This window comes from Lontra canadensis, unplaced genomic scaffold (assembly GCF_010015895.1).
Source record: "Lontra canadensis isolate GAN:19392208 unplaced genomic scaffold, GSC_riverotter_1.0 scaffold66, whole genome shotgun sequence".
Classification (NCBI taxonomy): Eukaryota; Metazoa; Chordata; class Mammalia; order Carnivora; family Mustelidae; genus Lontra; species Lontra canadensis.
The window spans coordinates 4,504,750-4,521,166 of NW_022631060.1; the positions used below are offsets into that span (position 1 = coordinate 4,504,750).

Genomic DNA, 16,417 nt, shown 5'->3' on the forward strand with positions numbered 1-16,417 from the left:
AGTAACTGTCCTTCCGGCTGGCAGCAGCACAAGGCCGCAGCACAAGGCCGGGAGGCTATAAGCTCAGAGTGCACGCCCTCCCTGAGGCATGCAAGCCCAGCGAGAGCTACTGGGGCCTGAGCTGCCCAGGGTCCCATCCTCTCCCCTTCCCCATGGCCGGCACTCCCATCCTCTCTCCCCCATGATTCTCTGCAGTGAGGTCCCCATCACTGGAAGGATTCAAGCTAGAGCTGAGAGGCCACCTGTCAAGCAAGGGAATTTTTGCTATGGGCTGAAGGCTATGGTTATCCACGACCACTGGACCCAGTAATTCTGGAGCAAGGAAGCATAGGCTTCAAGTTTCAGATGCCCAAGTTTCTGGATTCCTGGGGATTCTAGACCCTCCCCCAAATTATGTTCCAAGGTTTTTTGGCGCTACAGTTCTAGCCCCCAATTCTAGTCCCCCTCCGATTCCCAGCACATGAGATTCCAGACCTCCCAAGAGTCTCTGACTACAAAGTTCTAGACTCCAAGACTCTAGTCCCTATAATCACAGTTCCTGCCCCTCCCACCGCACCCCCAGCCACGTGAAGATTCTAGGCTCTGATGGTCTAGGTTAATTACATGGGCCTTTTTTATTCCATCTGGAAAGTACAAATATTCACAAGAGTCTGTACAACCTTAGGGACACCAGCCCTGGCCCAACCCTCAGTTGCATGCCATCCTCACACCCGGCCCACCCAGCCCCAGCCTGCTGCCCCAGCACCCCAGGCTTTCTGCTCTGGTCCAAGTCTTTTCTCCAAGGCAGATATGAGTGTTTGATCCAGTCACAGCTGGGAAAGAAAAAAAAAAAAAAGCAAAAATACAAAGGTTGTAAGGAAGACCTTCCCCCCAAAAGTAGGAGTCCACCTAAACTGGGACATTTGCACAGAGTGCCTGTTTCCCTGATCCCTCCCGCCACTCCCTCCACGCCCTCAGCCCTCAGTGGCACTCACCATCCATTACAAGTGGATATCAAATACGCCATCCTCCACTGTCTGCACATCCTCTTCTCGGATCTCTGCAGGGAAATTGGGGCGGGGGGGGGGGGCAAGGAACAATTCCTGGGTCCCAGTGCCTTAGGCAGCCCTTCCCCCACTCACAGGACACAGCCCACCCCATCCTGGAAGCAGACCCACCCACCAAAAATCAATTCACTGAATGACCAATCGGCCCCATTTTTGAGGCTCTAAGTTTTCATTCTGCCGCAGCTTTTCCACAGCCGCAGATTTGTCAGTGCAGTTTGCTTAAAATGTCAATTTTGTGTGTGTTTCACATTTTAGACCCCAGCACTTCTGGAAGGCTCAATGCAAATGGTTTCATCTTCTCAATTTTTGAGGACTCATGCCTGGTGCCTGCCTCTATTTTTTCAGGACTTATGCCAATCCAAACGGTTGTGGTCACTGCCTTAGACCCCATTCAACGTGGCTGTTCAGATTGTTCTCGGCAAAATAATCATTTGGGGGAATTGTCATTCAGCAAACTGGCCTAAAGCCACCAGAGACCCCAAGAAAGCCGCTGGAGATGTTCAGGGCAAGGGACTTTTCCCAGAATGGCCTCCGGAGCAGCCAAAAAGGGAAAATACAGACAAATGGCTCATGCAATTCCCTCTCCGATCCATTGTCAATCCCCCTAACAAAATTAGAGGGTGACTGGATTTTTTTTTTTTTTTTAGGTAAGCTTTATGCCCAACATGGGGTTTGAACTCACTACCCTGAAATCAAGAGTCACATGCTCTACTGGCTGAGCCAGCCAGGTGCCCCCGCAACTGGAATCTTGAAGCCTCTTTCCCTCTTACTCTTCTTTATGTATTAGCCTCTCTGAGCTTCCCAAGATCAAGGGTTCCTGAGCCACCTTCTGGCCCCCTTACGTGTCCAACCCTGCTGGATCGCCCCACCAAAATAAGAGAACTACAACTCCAGAATGGTTTCCATCCTGGGTAAGTGAGCACTTTGCAAGTATGGCGCTGCCTCCCTCCCTTCAGAGACCAGCACAGAATGAGATCCCCTCTTACCTGGAGGCCGGGAGCCTCGGCGCCCAGGGCGGGGCAGGGAGAAGCTGAAGGCCCGATGGTGGGTGTGGGTGGGGGAGGGGGAGGGTGCAGACCCCTCCAGACTCACGCTCTGGGCCCGGCGTCGGCATTCAACTGACAGACGGTCTTTACACTGTTTGTGGCAGTTCACACCACAGGCTGGGGGAGGCAAACGGCGGGGAGAGGGGGTAGGCAGTTGGGGGGGCCCCCTGGCCAGGGCCATTGGTCCGAACACCCTCATCCCCTCTCCAAGCCTGTACTTCTCCCCAGTTTCTTTTGCTCCCGAGCAGCTGCCCCACCAAAATAAGAATCCCCTTCCAAAGTGTTCTCTTCATCCTACTTGCCAGTCCCTGCCCTCTCCAAAGTGCTCGGTTCCCTGGGCAGCTGTTTCACCAAAATAAAATCCCACTGGATGGGTACCCCCCTTTCAATATAATCACTCTGCCTCTCGGGCTTCGAGGTTCTTCACTGCTCCGCAAATGCCCCACCCAAATAAGAATCACCACCCAGGGAGTAACTCTTCCTCCCAAATTTAGCCCACCTGCCCCGCTCACCTCGGCATTTGAGGCCCTGTTTGTAGATGCCCAGGATCTGAAATAGAGAAGGGGGCCGTGCTGGCGAAGAGGTCTTTAGAGCTAAAGGCTCTACGTCTTCCTTCTCAAGGGCAGGGTCTGAGGCTGGCCCTCTCTGGTGCCCCCTCAGGGCTGGGTAGGCGCAGAATAGGAGAGGCCGGCGGGATTGATAACGTAGAGAAGGCTCCAGCAGGGGCGGGGCCAGTGGGGGAGGGGTCGGGACTGGGGGCGTGGCTTGGGCGGGAGCTCACCAGGGCCTTGCAGTGGCGGCAGGCAACCGGGCGCAAGGAGTTGCTCTCCTGGAAGTTGTGCACGAAGCCCATGCGGCCGCCCAGCACGGAGCTGGAGCGCAGGAAGTAGGAGACCATCTCCTCCCTGCTGATGCAGCCATCCCTGTCGGGGGAGGAGGAGCGCCTCAGGGTGGGCCCTCCCCAGGACGACCCACCAAGCAGCCTAACCCATCCCACGGGGAAGTTCCCTACCAGGAAATAGATCCTCACCCAACTCCTGATTTGGGACTCCTGGTGCAGCAGGGAGAACGCTAGCCTTGGAGCGAGGCAGGTGCGCAGGCCAGTACCAACTACTTGTGTGGTCTTGGGCAAATCACTACCCCCAGGCCGCCTTCCCAGAAAAATGGGGATCGAATTTCTGCCCCGGCCACTTCACATAGTAGGGGTGGACACTAACTGAAAGGGCTGTCCACCTGCCCACAAGATCATTAGCCTTGGAACACCAGTGGGGAGCCCTGAGAATTATATTTCTGAGGAGCTTTGGGACCGGGCAAGATGGGGAAAAGCCACTTGCATCTCGCTCTCATGTGACCGACTGCCAGAAGGACACCTGCAGTCAGGGTTCCCCACATAAACCAGGGCTGCCCACAGAACCCTTTTCTTACCCATCAATGTATTGTAGGGCAAGAGTGAGCATGTGATCTGGAGACAGACCTCAATTCAAATTCTGGTCTGCTACTACTGGCTGTGTGACCTTTGGGCTAGTTAATCTCCCTGTGCCTCCGTTTCTAATTCTGCAAATGGGGACTGTGATAATCCCTGCCCCTCGGAGGGTTTTGGTGAGGATTTGGTGAGTCAGGTACACAGTAAGCATTTACAACTGTATCTTTGTAGTTAGTGGGTCCTGGGCCACCAGGAGCTACTTCCAGCAGGGTTGGTCCTTGTTGGAAACTCCTGCCCATTATATCTCGGGCTCTGTGACATGATCCGGGTGACCAACCCTTCCGTTCAATGGGGCATGAGGTCCACTGTCCATCTAGAAAAGAATATCATCCTAGATCCCTATCTCACACCGTGCATGAGCACTAAAATCCTCACTGAACTGAGAACACTAATGTAAAAAAAAAAAAATCAAAGTCTCGGAAAAGGTGTAAGAGAATTACGTTGTAATTTCCAGGAGAGTAGGGCCCTTCTACACATAACACAAATCCGAGAAGCCATAAAGTAAAAGACTGACATATTGAGCACACGACATTTTTTAAAAACTTTATATGGCAAAAGACAACATAAATGACAGACTGGGAGAAATATTTGCGAACACATTCAACAGCAAAGGGTTAATATCCATTAACAGAGATTCTGAAAATTGATGAGAAAAAGACCAATGAATCCAGTGGAATAATGGAGAAAGACTATGAACAGGCAATCCACAGAAGAAATACAAGAGGCCAATAAACATATGAAAAGATATCCTACCCCCACTAGTATTGAAGAGATCCAGATTTAACCAAGACACCATTTGCCAATTAGACTGACAAAATTGTAAAGCTTATTATAGCGTCCACTGTTGGCAAGGAAGTTGGGAAATGGGCACTTGCTCACTGCTGATCGGGGTGCAAGCTGGCACAACCTTGCCTGAGGTCACTTTGGCAGTCTCTCTCCTAATTTAGAATGTGCATATCTTTTGATCCAATTATCCCACTTCTAGGAATTTCTCCTACTGAAATAGTGGCCTGAGTGCATGGGTACAAAGATGCTCACAGCAGCATGGCGTGTATTAATAGCGAAACACTGGAAACAGTCTCCATGTCTGTCAGCAGGAGAATGGGGAGGCCAGCGACAGTCCGGCTACACTGTGGAGCTCTGCTGCAGCTTTTCTAAACAACGAGGTCGGGTTCTGCATGAAGCAGCATGGAAAGCTGTCCATGATAAAGGGTTAAGAGGAAAACAAAAACAAAGGCAAAAAGCCAAGATGTGCAATTCCATCAAGACAGGGATTAAAAAGAAAAAAGAAAAAAAAAAAGAAACCAACAAGAACAACAACACAAAAACCTGACAATCCTACTGCTATGAATACATAGATTCTGGTATTAAAATACATCCACATTTGCTTCAAGGGCAAAGGTGAATTTGCCAGAAACAAATGGACGCCCCCCAAGGTGACGCCCCCCAACAAAGAGTGAGCTTCAAGCTAATGCAGGGAGTGGGGGACCAGATGCTGAGGCTGCCCCAGGAGGGGCTTGCTGGTCTCCCCAGTGAGCCAGGTGCTGGTTTTGATACCCAGATGGGCTGGGCACAAGGCTTGGTGCGTGGAGAAGGTGGGGGGTTAAGGTTTGAGACCCCTGCGTGAAGCTATTTCCAAGGTCTCCAAGGGCTGCACCCTCATTGAACGTGTGACCTGGAAAAAAAAAAAAAATCCACCCACCCACCCAGGGACCTAACCTAGAACTTGGTCTCAGTTCTGGAAGCAGAAACAAGGCAATGACAACCAGCACCATGGGCAGAGGCAGATTTATACAGTAATCCTATTTGTCTAAAGAACAGACCCAGACAGACAAAATCTGGATCAACTCATACAGAACATGGGAAAAAAAGACTGGGAGGATACACTGTAGCCAAACCAGGAACATTGCTAATGTGTTGCTAAGGATAATAGAACCTCTCCTGATGGGAAAGATGGGGATAAGAAGAAGGGAACTTCTGCTTCTTAATTCATAGGCTTTGTTCACTATAAACCTATTTTGCTACTAGGATTTCTTTTTTACCATGGAGTTTTACAGTATGGAAATTAAAAAAAAAAACAGAGTTTTGAAACATGAATAACATTAAAATATAACTCAACCCAAACTGGACTGTAAATTTTGACTAGCGTTTTGTCTGCTCAGCGAAATGGGGATCTGAACGTGGTTGTGGGGGGCATGTTTAACCTACTTCAGAAAACCAGCTGTTTGTCCAAATTGTCAGGATGTGAACTGTTGATAAGCAAGTGGGTGCTGCTAATTACAGGCCTTTCTTTTCTATTCATTAAAACAGGCTACCCAGGACTTGAACTTGTCCACACTTTTTGCCAGCTGCGAGCTCCACTGTCCCCAGGACCCCCTCTTTGTAAGAGTCAGGTGGAGACCCCATCTGCCTGAAGAAGTGAGGTGACCCTGTGCTGCCACAGCTGACAGCCTCCCCCCACCCAAATAAGAGCCCCTCCCCACACTGGTAGCTTCCTCTGCAGAGATCATCTGGTTCAATGGCCTTCTCTTGCACAGCCGGAAGCTGAAACCGGAGGGGAAGTGAGACTGCCTTCCCTCTCCCCCAGCCCCCAGCCCTCCTCACTGGTTCTGGTCGAGGTCCCCAAAGGCGCTGAGGTAAGGGAAGTTCCCACGGATGATCTGGAACTCTTCCTGTGAGATGTGGCCGTCCCCATCGACGTCAAAGTTCCGGAACACAGACTGGAACACACAGAGGGACATACAGGGGCAGGAGCATAAAACAAAATGCCCATCTTCCCAGTCCGTGTTAGGAAGGGTGGCTCAGATGCAAGGGGCTCTCCATCTCTCCTTTTGTCTCCCTCTTCCAGACCCCCACCCCAACCCCACCCACTGGCTATGCCCCTTGCCTTCTGGAGACAGAGCACTGGCCCTTGAACATGGCACTGGTATGGCTCCAAGGGTAGTGGCCTGGCAAAATCACTCTTGACTGACCACTACAGACCTTCCCCCCAGCCCCTCAGGTACCAGGGCAGGCTGCCACAGAGTCTCACCTCTACCATCTTCTCAATGTGTTCCACCATAAGTGCCTGATCCAACTTGGGCTTGGCAGCTGAGGTCCACTCATCCAGCACTGGGGGCCGGGGAGGTGGGGTGCAGCTTGTGGGACTGGTTGGCTATGGGAATGGTCAGGACTGAGTGAGAGCCAGAGGGAAGGAGCCCAGGGCCCAGGGTAGCAGAGGAGGGGGGAGCCCCGGGGAGAAGGGAGCCCACCCAGCAAGCTGGAGAAGTGAAGTAGTTTCTAAGAGCTCTGCTTGCCCTCATGTCCTGGGATTCTCAGGAAGGGCAGAGGTAGGGGAGGAAGAGGTTGGGGACAGTGGGGAAGTAGTGATTCTGCATCTCACCGAGGACTTGGAGCGTGGCTCCCGCTGTAGGGACAGCTGATAGAGTTCATCCTCTGTCTGATACTGATCCAAAGATACCTGGGACACACACAGGTCTCATCATACCCATTGCCCCCTGATGCCCTCAGGAGTCCACTGTCCAGAGCCCAGGGTCATTGGTCCCCCTAGAGGCCACAGCTCAGCCTGGAACCCCATCTAGAAGCTAGACTCAGGACAAAGGTCAGCTTAGAATACACCCCAGCAGGGTGCCTGGGTGGCTCAGTCTTGATTTTGCCTCTGGTCATGATCTCGCTGTCATGAGATCGAGCCAGCAACCACACACCAGCCTAGCACATGGACCACATCTTGGCCCAAACCTGGAGCAGAAGGCACTGCCAAGAATCCAGCCAAGAATCTAGGTCAGAACACAGCCAAGAGCTCTGAGATTAAGCCCCAACCTAGAACCCAGCAGCCACAAGCCAGCTCAAATTTCAATCCTGATCCCAGTCCAGAGCCTAGAAACAGCTAAGAATTCACTCTAAACCCAAAACCCAAGCCCCAGCACTGTGTCTAGAATCTAATCCAGATCTGGACTAGAACTTCACTCTCATCCTAGACCCCAAAACCAAGTCCAAGCCTGGGCTTGAGCTCAAGGCTGTTTAGAAACCACTCCCACACCCAGAACCCAGCGCTGGGCCCCAGGCCTTGAAGACAACCCAGTCCCAGGAACTCAACCCAGGACCCAGGCCCAGCTTCAAGGCCCAACACAAACAAGCCCACATGGCAGCCTCGAGTCAGACCTCCATCCATAGCCCCATTCAGAGCCTGGAACTCCTCTCAGAGCCCACTCCAGACCCTGTAGCCCAAGCTGGATCTCCATCCCTCGATCAGGACCTCAAACTCAAGGCCACATTTGCAGCCTTGCACAAACCCAAGACCAGGTATGGTTGTCACCCCTGGTGCCCAGTCACCCAGCATCCCTGCTCCCCACTGCTCACCGTGAGTAGGCTCAGCAGATCGGGGTTGGCCTGCACTGGTGGCCGAAGGCTGGTCACCATGGCCAGCTCCTCTAGGATGCTGAAGAGCTGTTTCATCTTGGCCCCATTAAGTCGGGTCCGGGCAGGGTCCAACCAGTCAGGCAGTGCCAGCTGGAGGGCCACCAAGTCCTTGAGGTGTACGCCCAGGATGGGAAAGCGGAAGCCCACACAGGCGGCCAGCCGGCGCCGATAGTTGCCATAGTTGCCGGTGGCCGTCACTAGTTCTGTCAGACCTTCCCAGAGCTGGAGGGTTGGGGGGGAGGCAGAAGGCAGAAGGTCACGGTCACACACACACACACACACACACGTCACTGGCTCAACTACCCTCCCACCCACCCACCCCAGCCCAGGAAATGTGGGAGAGGATGAGGAGTCACAGTCAACGATGGGCGAAAGATTAAAAATCCTCCCTCACTGTCCCCCAAAACTGTCTCCCTTAGCCCTGGCAGGGGGTCAGAGTTCATAGGTCATGAGCTCAAGGGAACACCCACAGCCAAACACCACACCTCTGCACCAGGTCTGAGCACGGACTACCACCAACACTTCATAAGAGAAAAAACTTGAGGCTCAGGGAGGCAAAGAGCACAGGAGAAAGATCCAGAAGAATGTTCCTGGCTGTGCCGTTTGTGACAGCCCACACTGGAAAGACCCCCAGATGTTCAGCAGGAGAACAGATCTACACACTGTGGTTAGGACTTACAATAAAATATCATACGGCAACAGAACTGCATGAACAACAGCTCCAAGTAACAGAATGTGAGGATGAAAGAAGCAAGACATAAAATAACATACAACAGGATTCCATTCATAGAAAATCCAAAAACAGGCGACAAAAACCCCACATTGTTTGGAGATTCATACGTAAGTGGTAGAGCTATAAAGAAAACCAAGGCCATCATCATTACGAAAGTCATGACATCGGTTACCTCTGATGGGGAGGGAGTTATGCTCTAGGGTGCTGGGAGCTTCGGGGGCTGGCAATGTTCTATTTCTTGACCTGTGTGGTAGTTACACAGGCATTTTCTTTATAATTTTTCTTTAATCTCTACATTTGTTTTCTATATGTCTCTATATGTACATCACCCGATATGTGAGAAGATAAATATAAGGAGAGGAGAAAAGTGCCAACTCTGGGGTCAGGCAGACCTGTGAGCCCCCCCTCTGCCACTCTCACTGTGTAACCTAGGAAGAGCACTGAACCCCTCCGAGCCTCAGTTTCTGTATCTGTCAAATGGGGACAGGAGTGCCCAGCTCCCAGCTCTACTCAGGAAGGCCAGACGTGCGAAGGCTGACCCCAGGCTTGACGAGGCTCTTCCCCTGACGGCCCCCCTCAACTCCCGGGGTCCCAGGCACCTTGATGGTCTCAGGGCTAACATGACTGTGGGTCTCCTTGAGGCGGGAGATGGAGCTGTGACTCAGGCCTCCGACCACCGCCATCAGCGTGTTGAAATTCTGCAACTGCAGCAGCTTCTGGGGGGGGGTGGGGTGCAAACGAGGAGGAGCGAGGCAGTGAGTCACTGGACAAGGCCCTAGATTTGGCCAGGCTTCTCTGGAGAGGAGGCAGTGAGTGAGCAGAAAGGAGGGAGTCGCCCTTCTTGGGAGGGTGGGGCTCGGAGAGGGGCGGGGCTCGGGAGAGGGGCGGGGCTCGGGAGAGGGCGGGGCTCGGGAGAGGGCGGGGCTCGGGAGAGGGGCGGGGCAGGCACCTCTGCCACGTGGACAAAGTGCGTGATGACCAGGGCCCGCTGAGGAGCCGTGGGCTTGCTGAGGATCATGAGCTGCACCCACTGGGAGACACTGTTGAAGAGGGAGATGAACCGCTCCAGGACCGGGTTGTCCACCGTGCAGCCATGAGTCACAAAGCTGTGATAGTCCTGGAACTGGGGGTAGGAGTGGCCTCAGCCCCTTCAGGCCTCTCCCCTCACAGACGGCCCCTCCTCACCCTCCGGCTGCCCTTGGGGTTGCCCTTGGTTAGTGACCCTGAAACCCCCGACCGACCCTGTGACCCTGCCTAATCCCAGGGACCCTGTCCCTCCTGGGACGCTCTTCCCAGCCCGCCCTACCCCAAGGCCCGCGGGCCGCACCAGGATCTTGCAGAAGGAGCGATACTCCAAGTAGGTGAGATGCTCGGCCAGCTCCATGGGCTCTAGGTGGTCGAACAATAGGGACATCTTCCGCTTTTTCTGTCCTACAGGGTTCCGCTGGGTCACCTGCCTCTTCCACTTGTAGGTGGGGCTGGGAGGTGGAGTAGGAGCCGTGAGTCCTTCGCTGGAGACGCCCTATCCGCTGCGGCCCCGCACTCATGCAGACGCACCACTCAGGCTCACGGGGGACCTACACCATCTGAAGCACTATGCCAGATGGACACTGAGTTCCCCGTCCCCACAACTCCTACAGTCTCCCCCTCGTTATGCACTCAGGCACTGTGCTAGGCGCTGGGGAGGACAGAGAGGAGCAACACACACAGTTCCTGCCCTTGAGGAGCTCACAGTCTGAGGGAGACAGACACAGAAACAATCACAGAACAGAGTAGCACGTATGCAGGTCTTTGCATGGAGCAACGGGCGGGGGGGGGGGGGGGGGGGGGGGGGGGAGGGTGTCACCGCACAGCGCCTGGTGGCAGGGGACACAGGAGGGAATGACAAATTCTTCCCTGGAAGCCTTCTGAGCCCTCCGAGCCCACAGACACTCTGTGCCTGAGCGGAGTCTCCACAACACAGAGGGTCAAGCAAGGGGACCCAGATGAGCAGAGCACCATGGTGGGAAGGGAGGGAAGGCTGGAGAATGGCGTGCAGCTGCGGTATGAAGGGCGTGGGATGGGAGCGGGCTGTGGAAGATGATGCAGGAACGCCAAGCTGGCCGGAGACTACCAAAGGCCTTAATCCCCGGCCGAGACATTGTGAAGGTGACAGGGAGCCACAGGTTTTCAAGCAAGAGAGTGACATGACCCTCACTCATTCAATTCAACAAACATTTATTAAGGACAGATGGTGTGGGATGCTGAGCGCCCTCCCCAGCCCTCTCACTCGCCCCACGCACACGCTCTCGATGTCAATGAGGCTGCTGTGACGCCGGTTCCCTTCTTGGTCCAGCAGAGCCTTCAGCTCCTTGATCTGCTCAGCGAGCTCAGGGTTCAAATCAAACTCTGCTGGGAATGCTGAGATCCAGTACCTGCTAGAAGCTTCGAGTCACCCAAAGCAGACCTCCCCTTCCGTCCCCAGAGACTGGAGCTCCCCAGAGAGGGGGAAAGAGCCCCAAGACTGTGGTCCCCCCATCTCCGGATTTATTCCTTCTCCACCCCTTCTGGGCAGATCCCAAAACCAGACCCAGACGAGCAAGGGGCGAGCCAACGGCAGCAAGCCCACCATGGACAGAGCCAGAGCTCAAACCCACACGACTGACTTTCCAGAACGGGCCCTTTCCACTCTCAGGCCAATCTGAAGCCTGAGAGAAGGGAGCAAAAGGAGGGGACAGAGCCCCCAGAGGAAGACTCACCTGACCAGGTGGCATGTTTTCACCTGCAGCGAATTGGAGTTGTCCTTCCGGGACTGTTGGTAGGTGAAGGGGGGTTAAGGAAATCGAGAATGGAGACTAATTCTAGAAAGGGAGGGGGCAGAAGGGTTCCGAGTTCAGGCTGAAGGCCGGGCCTGGTCCTAGGAGAAATGCTGGGGGCGGGATCTGGGGCGGGGCCGGTCGGAAAGGGGCTGAAGGCTGGGGTGAGAGGTGAGGTTTAGGTGGGTGTACAGCTGGGGAGGGGGCTAGGTTCTGGGGGTGGCTGAAAGCATGGCCTGGGCTCCAGAAGAGAGGCCAGAGGAGGGACCTTGGCTGGAAGCAGGGACAGGTCTTAGACTGTAGGGAGCAGGAGAGCAAAGCCCAGGTTGGGGAGGGGGCGGGAGGGGGCGGGGCCTGAGTCTAGAAAAGGAAAGGGGCGGAGCCTAGGCCGTGGAGCGAGGCTGGGCCAAGCCTGAATTCTAGTACACAGGAGGGGCTCACGCTGTAGGAGTAAAGCCCAGTCTCGGCCTGGGCTGGGCGGGGCAGCCGGGCTCCCTCACGGACCGGGACCGCGGGGCCCATGGCGCGGCCTGCGAAGGATATATGTGAAGGAGTTTTGCCGCCAGCTGAGAGGACGGGATGTACCAAGGATGCATCATGAGGAACATACGCACCAGTTGAGGGTCCCGCACCTTCCCGGAGTCATCTAACTCCGAGGGGTCAGAGAGGAGAGGGTTGACCCTTCGTCCCGCAGCTGTGGTCCCTCAAGCCTACCTCACCGCCCGCCGGATATCTCCCCCTCCCCGCCCATCACCTGCTTTCCCAGGACTCTGAAACCAGTAGGCTGATATGGGAGAAAAGGTAGGGTGGGAGAGGGATAAGGCAGGATCCGAAGAACTGGAGGAGGGGACTGTCCGATCCGGCCCACCATCCCGAGGGGAACCAGCTGGGGCGGAAGAAGCCTGGGTTCCCCAGGGTCAGGAATCGAGAGGTCATTTCCTGTGTGCTTGGGGGAAGGGGCACCCCTTCACCAGATAAGCCGCCCCCCATCAGCCGGAAACAGCTCCCAGGCCGGAGATAGAGAGTTCCTCCGGAATCTCCGGGGAGACAGAGATAATCGCTTCATGTGCCGGAGTCTGTGGACCCCGTCCCACTCCCTTCAACGCCGGCATGCTAGGGAAGGGGAACAACCTTTCTGAAGCCTGTGGATCCCTCCACCCTGTGATGGAGAGCAGGCTTTCGTTAAAAAGGTTGCAGCCTGCGGAACCGGGTGGGTCTAGGCTGGCGGTCTGTCCTGGGAGGCAGGGACCCCGCTTCAGGCTCCGGGCTGGGCTCGGGCTGGGTGTGCCCTCGCGTGCCACTCACCGAAGGCTTCGATGCAGCCGCGGAGAAGCTCCTCCACTGTGCAGCCCTTGTCCAGGTCTAGGGTGCCCGCCATGACTGCCAGAGCGGGTAGGCTGGGCCCAGCTGCACTCCCGAGCCTCCCACGGGGCTCGGACAGGACCCCTGTCCCAGGAGAGGCAGAGAGGGAGTCTGCGGAGGGGCCGGCGGGGGGCGGGGGTTCGAGTCGCGGGGAGGGCAGGGGCGGGGCAGGGCGGGGCGGGGCGGGGCGGGCACGCCCCCTGCTGGGCAGGGGCGGAGTAGTCCACTGCGGCCACTCCCGGGGTTAAACGGTCTGGCCCGGGATGGTGCAACCCACCAGTTGGGAAACCGAGCGGCCGAGAGGCTTCCGGCTCACCCTCGGAGTCACGGGAAGGCCGAGGGGCTCCCCGGGAAGGGGGACGAGACAGGACTCCGGGGACTGGTTTGTGCCCCAGCCCCTCCTAGGCCTTCTTCCCCTCGCGTCCTCTCCCCCAGAGGCACCTGCAGCACCCCGCGGCTCGGCTCCGCGCCCCTCCCGCTTCCCTCCCGCCACAGCCTCCCTTCCCCCGCAGGGTTATTTTGGGAACCCAGAGCCTGAGGGGACCTCGGAGGAATTTCTCCCTGGGATGGGAGGGAGGGAGGAACCCAGGCGTCCTGCCCACATCGCCCCCTCCCGGGCTCCCGGGGAGGGGAGGCGGGGCTGTGGCAGCCCCCAGGGGCCTGCCCTTGGGGAGGCGAGCTGGAGTGGAGAAGAACATTCCTGGGGCGGGGTGGGGGGTGGGGGTGGGGGTAGCCCGCTGCGGCCGGGAGGCGTCAGCGGGAAGCCTGAGCCTGGGAACCGCGCGCTCCCAAGCCACCTCCTCAGTGAAGGCCCCAGGGGTCCAGGCTCAGCCCTTCAGCAGACCATCTTCCTCCCCAGCCGGAGTTCCAGGCCCCCATACTGCACAGTCCAACTGTGAGCGCACACAGAGGCCGGCCACATTCAAGCACACAGAGCAGGGTGCCCAGAAGGGGGCGCTAGCGCCGTGAGGGGTGGAGAATGCCTGGCGGTATCCATCAGCAGGGTCAGACGCACCCAGGCAGGGACATATACTCGTTCTATACCCGAAGCCAGGGACCCACATTGGGGTGTAAGACCCCCCTCCCCCCAACACACACACCCGAGCCTCTGGCACTTGTCTCCCATTCTCTGTCTCATACACACAATGGCACGCACACCCAGCACACACCTGCAGGAAGGAACCCTCCCGCACACGTACCCAGCCTTCCAGCCCAGAATGCGGCCAGCCCTTTGATGGGGCCCGTTCCCGGACTTGCAGCTCACTCGAGCCAGGCCAGCCTGGAGTTCCGCGGCCACAGAGGCGCTGGAATCGCACACGTGTGCACACACACAAGACAGGACACCTACACGCATGCACACTCCCACATACGCACACACCCCCGTGGGTGAGCATACACGCCCATTCCGCCGCCGCCCCCCTTTCATCCGCAGTCCAGGAAAAGCTCTGCGGCCACAACGCCCTGACACCCCTCATCCCCGGGCTCAGGCAGGGCCTGACCCCACAAAAAGGTACCCCGCCCCTACACAAATTCCTCTGGACTGGAGGGGGGCTCCTCTCCTGAGTTCTCTGGCGGACTTTTCCTAGGTTGCCAATCCCGTCTAGCCCTGCAGCTGTCTCGCTGTGTGACCTTGAGAGTCACTTGGCCTCTCGGAGCCTCAATTTTCTCATCTGTCAAATGGGGGGTTCCGCGGGAGAAGGGCCAGCTAAGACGTGGCTGGGAAGAGCCGGTTGCGCCGAGGATGCCGCCCTCTCCCGCGGGTTGTCCAGGGCGCTTCAGCTCTCTCCCTTCCACCCCGGACCCGGCCGCAGACTCCGCACCCACCAATCCATACCCGCTGCCCCCAGCCCGCCTGTATCGCCCGGGGGGATCCCTAGGGGCCGGGCCCTCTTCTGCCCAGCGCCCCGCCCGCTCTCGCTCACTCACTCTTGGGACCCGCGGCACGGAGCCCGCTCTCGGCCGGGCCGGCGCCACCTCCGTGCGCTCCCGCCCGCCGGCCTCGCTGCGGCTGCGGCTCCCGCCCGCCCTCCGCGCCGCGGCCCCGCTTCCCGCCGCCCCGCCCCCGCGCCGCGGCCGCCCCCTCCCCTCCCCTCCCCGCCCCTCCCGCCCCTGCGCGGGGCTCCGCACAGCCCGCTGCGCCACCCCCATCGGGGGCTCCCTCTCGCCCCGCACGCGGCGGTCCCTGCTGCAGCTTAACCCCTCCCCTGCCGCGCCGCCCGGGAGGCCAGGGCCGCGGGCTGGGGCTGAGGCACCCGCGGCGCCAAGGGTGGGCGAGCGGAGGTCAGGCCTCGCGGTTCTTGGAGGGGAGAGCCAAACTGAGAGCCCTCTCCCCCACCCAGATGCCCCTATGCCCCCCGCCCTGCCTGGTGTTGGGCAGAGGAAGCCGGGAGGGGCAGGAAGCGGACTGCGGTGGGGAAGGGGCGCCTCGCCCCGCCCCCGGCCCGGGTTCCTGTTTTCGAGACAAACCGTTCCCACGGGGCTAACCGGACCCGGGGCTGGGCGTCTTCCTGCGGGCGGAGTGGGGCAGAAACCTGGTAGAGATCGGGGGCGTGGGGAGAGCGGGTCCTTGTGTTAGCCTGGAGGAGGGGCTAAGAACATTTTGGGGACAGGAGGGAGGAATAAAAATGCGGCTACCTGAAAACGTGGCCTCGATGACTGGAGGAATGGGGGCGGGGGGTTCCAATTCACACAGTGGGGACGGGCCCTGGAAGCCTGGCTCCCCACGGGGCCAGATGGGAAGGGGCAGCTGCAAGCCGTGGGTGGGTTCTGCGCAGCTTGGAGACTGGAGACCTGTGTGCGGGTCGCCCCTCCCCCCGGCAGGGAGGAACTTGGGAGGGGCAGCCACAGGCAGTTGGGGTCCCCACAAGCCGGGCCTAGGGGAGCCAGTAACCATTTCCGGCGGTTTGGGTTCAAACACACTCACTGCGAAACCGCGGGCCCCAAACCTACCTTTCGAGGCTTGCCCCTTCCTGCCTCAGGGCTAGGGAGGCAGGACCTTCCCCCACACCTCAATCTTGGTAATACGAGGCCCAGAAACAGGCCCTTTCCGGTCCTCAGTTTCTCCAAAGTGCGGAGGGGGGGGCAACACTGGCCTAGCCTAGACGGTCTGTGAGTGTCCCCCGCCCTAACTCCCCCGACCTTAGACCAAGTGTAGCCACCTGCTTAGAGACCCTTAAACACCGCAATGGGGCGGGGCTAAGGGCGGAGTCAAAAAGGCGCCAACCACCCACAGGCTCCTCCCCCTCCTAAGTCCTGCCCGGGACAGCGTGGATCCTCGGTCGTCCCGGAGGCCTCTGCCGGAGTCCCAGCTCCCGGCCCCGGGGGGCCCCACCCAGGAGACGCCCCGCCCTCGGCCAGCCTGGCAGGCCGCTGACCTAGTATGGACACAACTCTGGGAAGAGAGGCGTGGAAGGTGACTCCCGAAAAGAGGCTGGAGAGTTTCGGGCCCCGCCCCCATGGCTGCCCCCCTCCTTCGCAAGGGACGCACCTGCGGATGGAGGGGTCGGTAAGGCGCGGTGACTGCGCAGCTGCTG

At 57.7% G+C, this 16,417-nt stretch overlaps 1 protein-coding gene across 6 annotated transcripts; it reads right to left on the reverse strand.

The window, feature by feature from the left end:
- Window positions 1-589: 589 nt before the first annotated feature.
- Window positions 590-14,911, reverse strand: RASGRP2 (RAS guanyl releasing protein 2). 6 transcript variants are annotated; one of them, XM_032879384.1, is made up of 17 exons: window positions 14,811-14,911; window positions 12,828-12,968; window positions 12,066-12,168; window positions 11,466-11,528; window positions 11,010-11,141; window positions 10,055-10,205; window positions 9,677-9,850; window positions 9,327-9,443; window positions 7,935-8,216; window positions 6,958-7,035; window positions 6,607-6,729; window positions 6,180-6,295; window positions 2,874-3,015; window positions 2,605-2,641; window positions 2,033-2,209; window positions 975-1,039; window positions 590-812 (listed from the first exon to the last, which is right to left on the reverse strand). In XM_032879384.1, the coding sequence occupies exons 2-16, from the start codon at window positions 12,898-12,900 to the stop codon at window positions 981-983; spliced, it is 1,827 nt and encodes a 608-aa protein (XP_032735275.1). In that variant the 5' UTR covers window positions 12,901-12,968; window positions 14,811-14,911; the 3' UTR covers window positions 590-812; window positions 975-980. The 6 variants fall into 6 exon arrangements, with proteins under 6 accessions (XP_032735275.1, XP_032735272.1, XP_032735274.1 ...); XM_032879381.1 differs by having other exon boundaries at window positions 11,010-11,144; XM_032879383.1 differs by lacking the exon at window positions 14,811-14,911 and adding an exon at window positions 14,084-14,794 and having other exon boundaries at window positions 11,010-11,144.
- Between the last annotated feature and the right edge of the window lie 1,506 nt (window positions 14,912-16,417).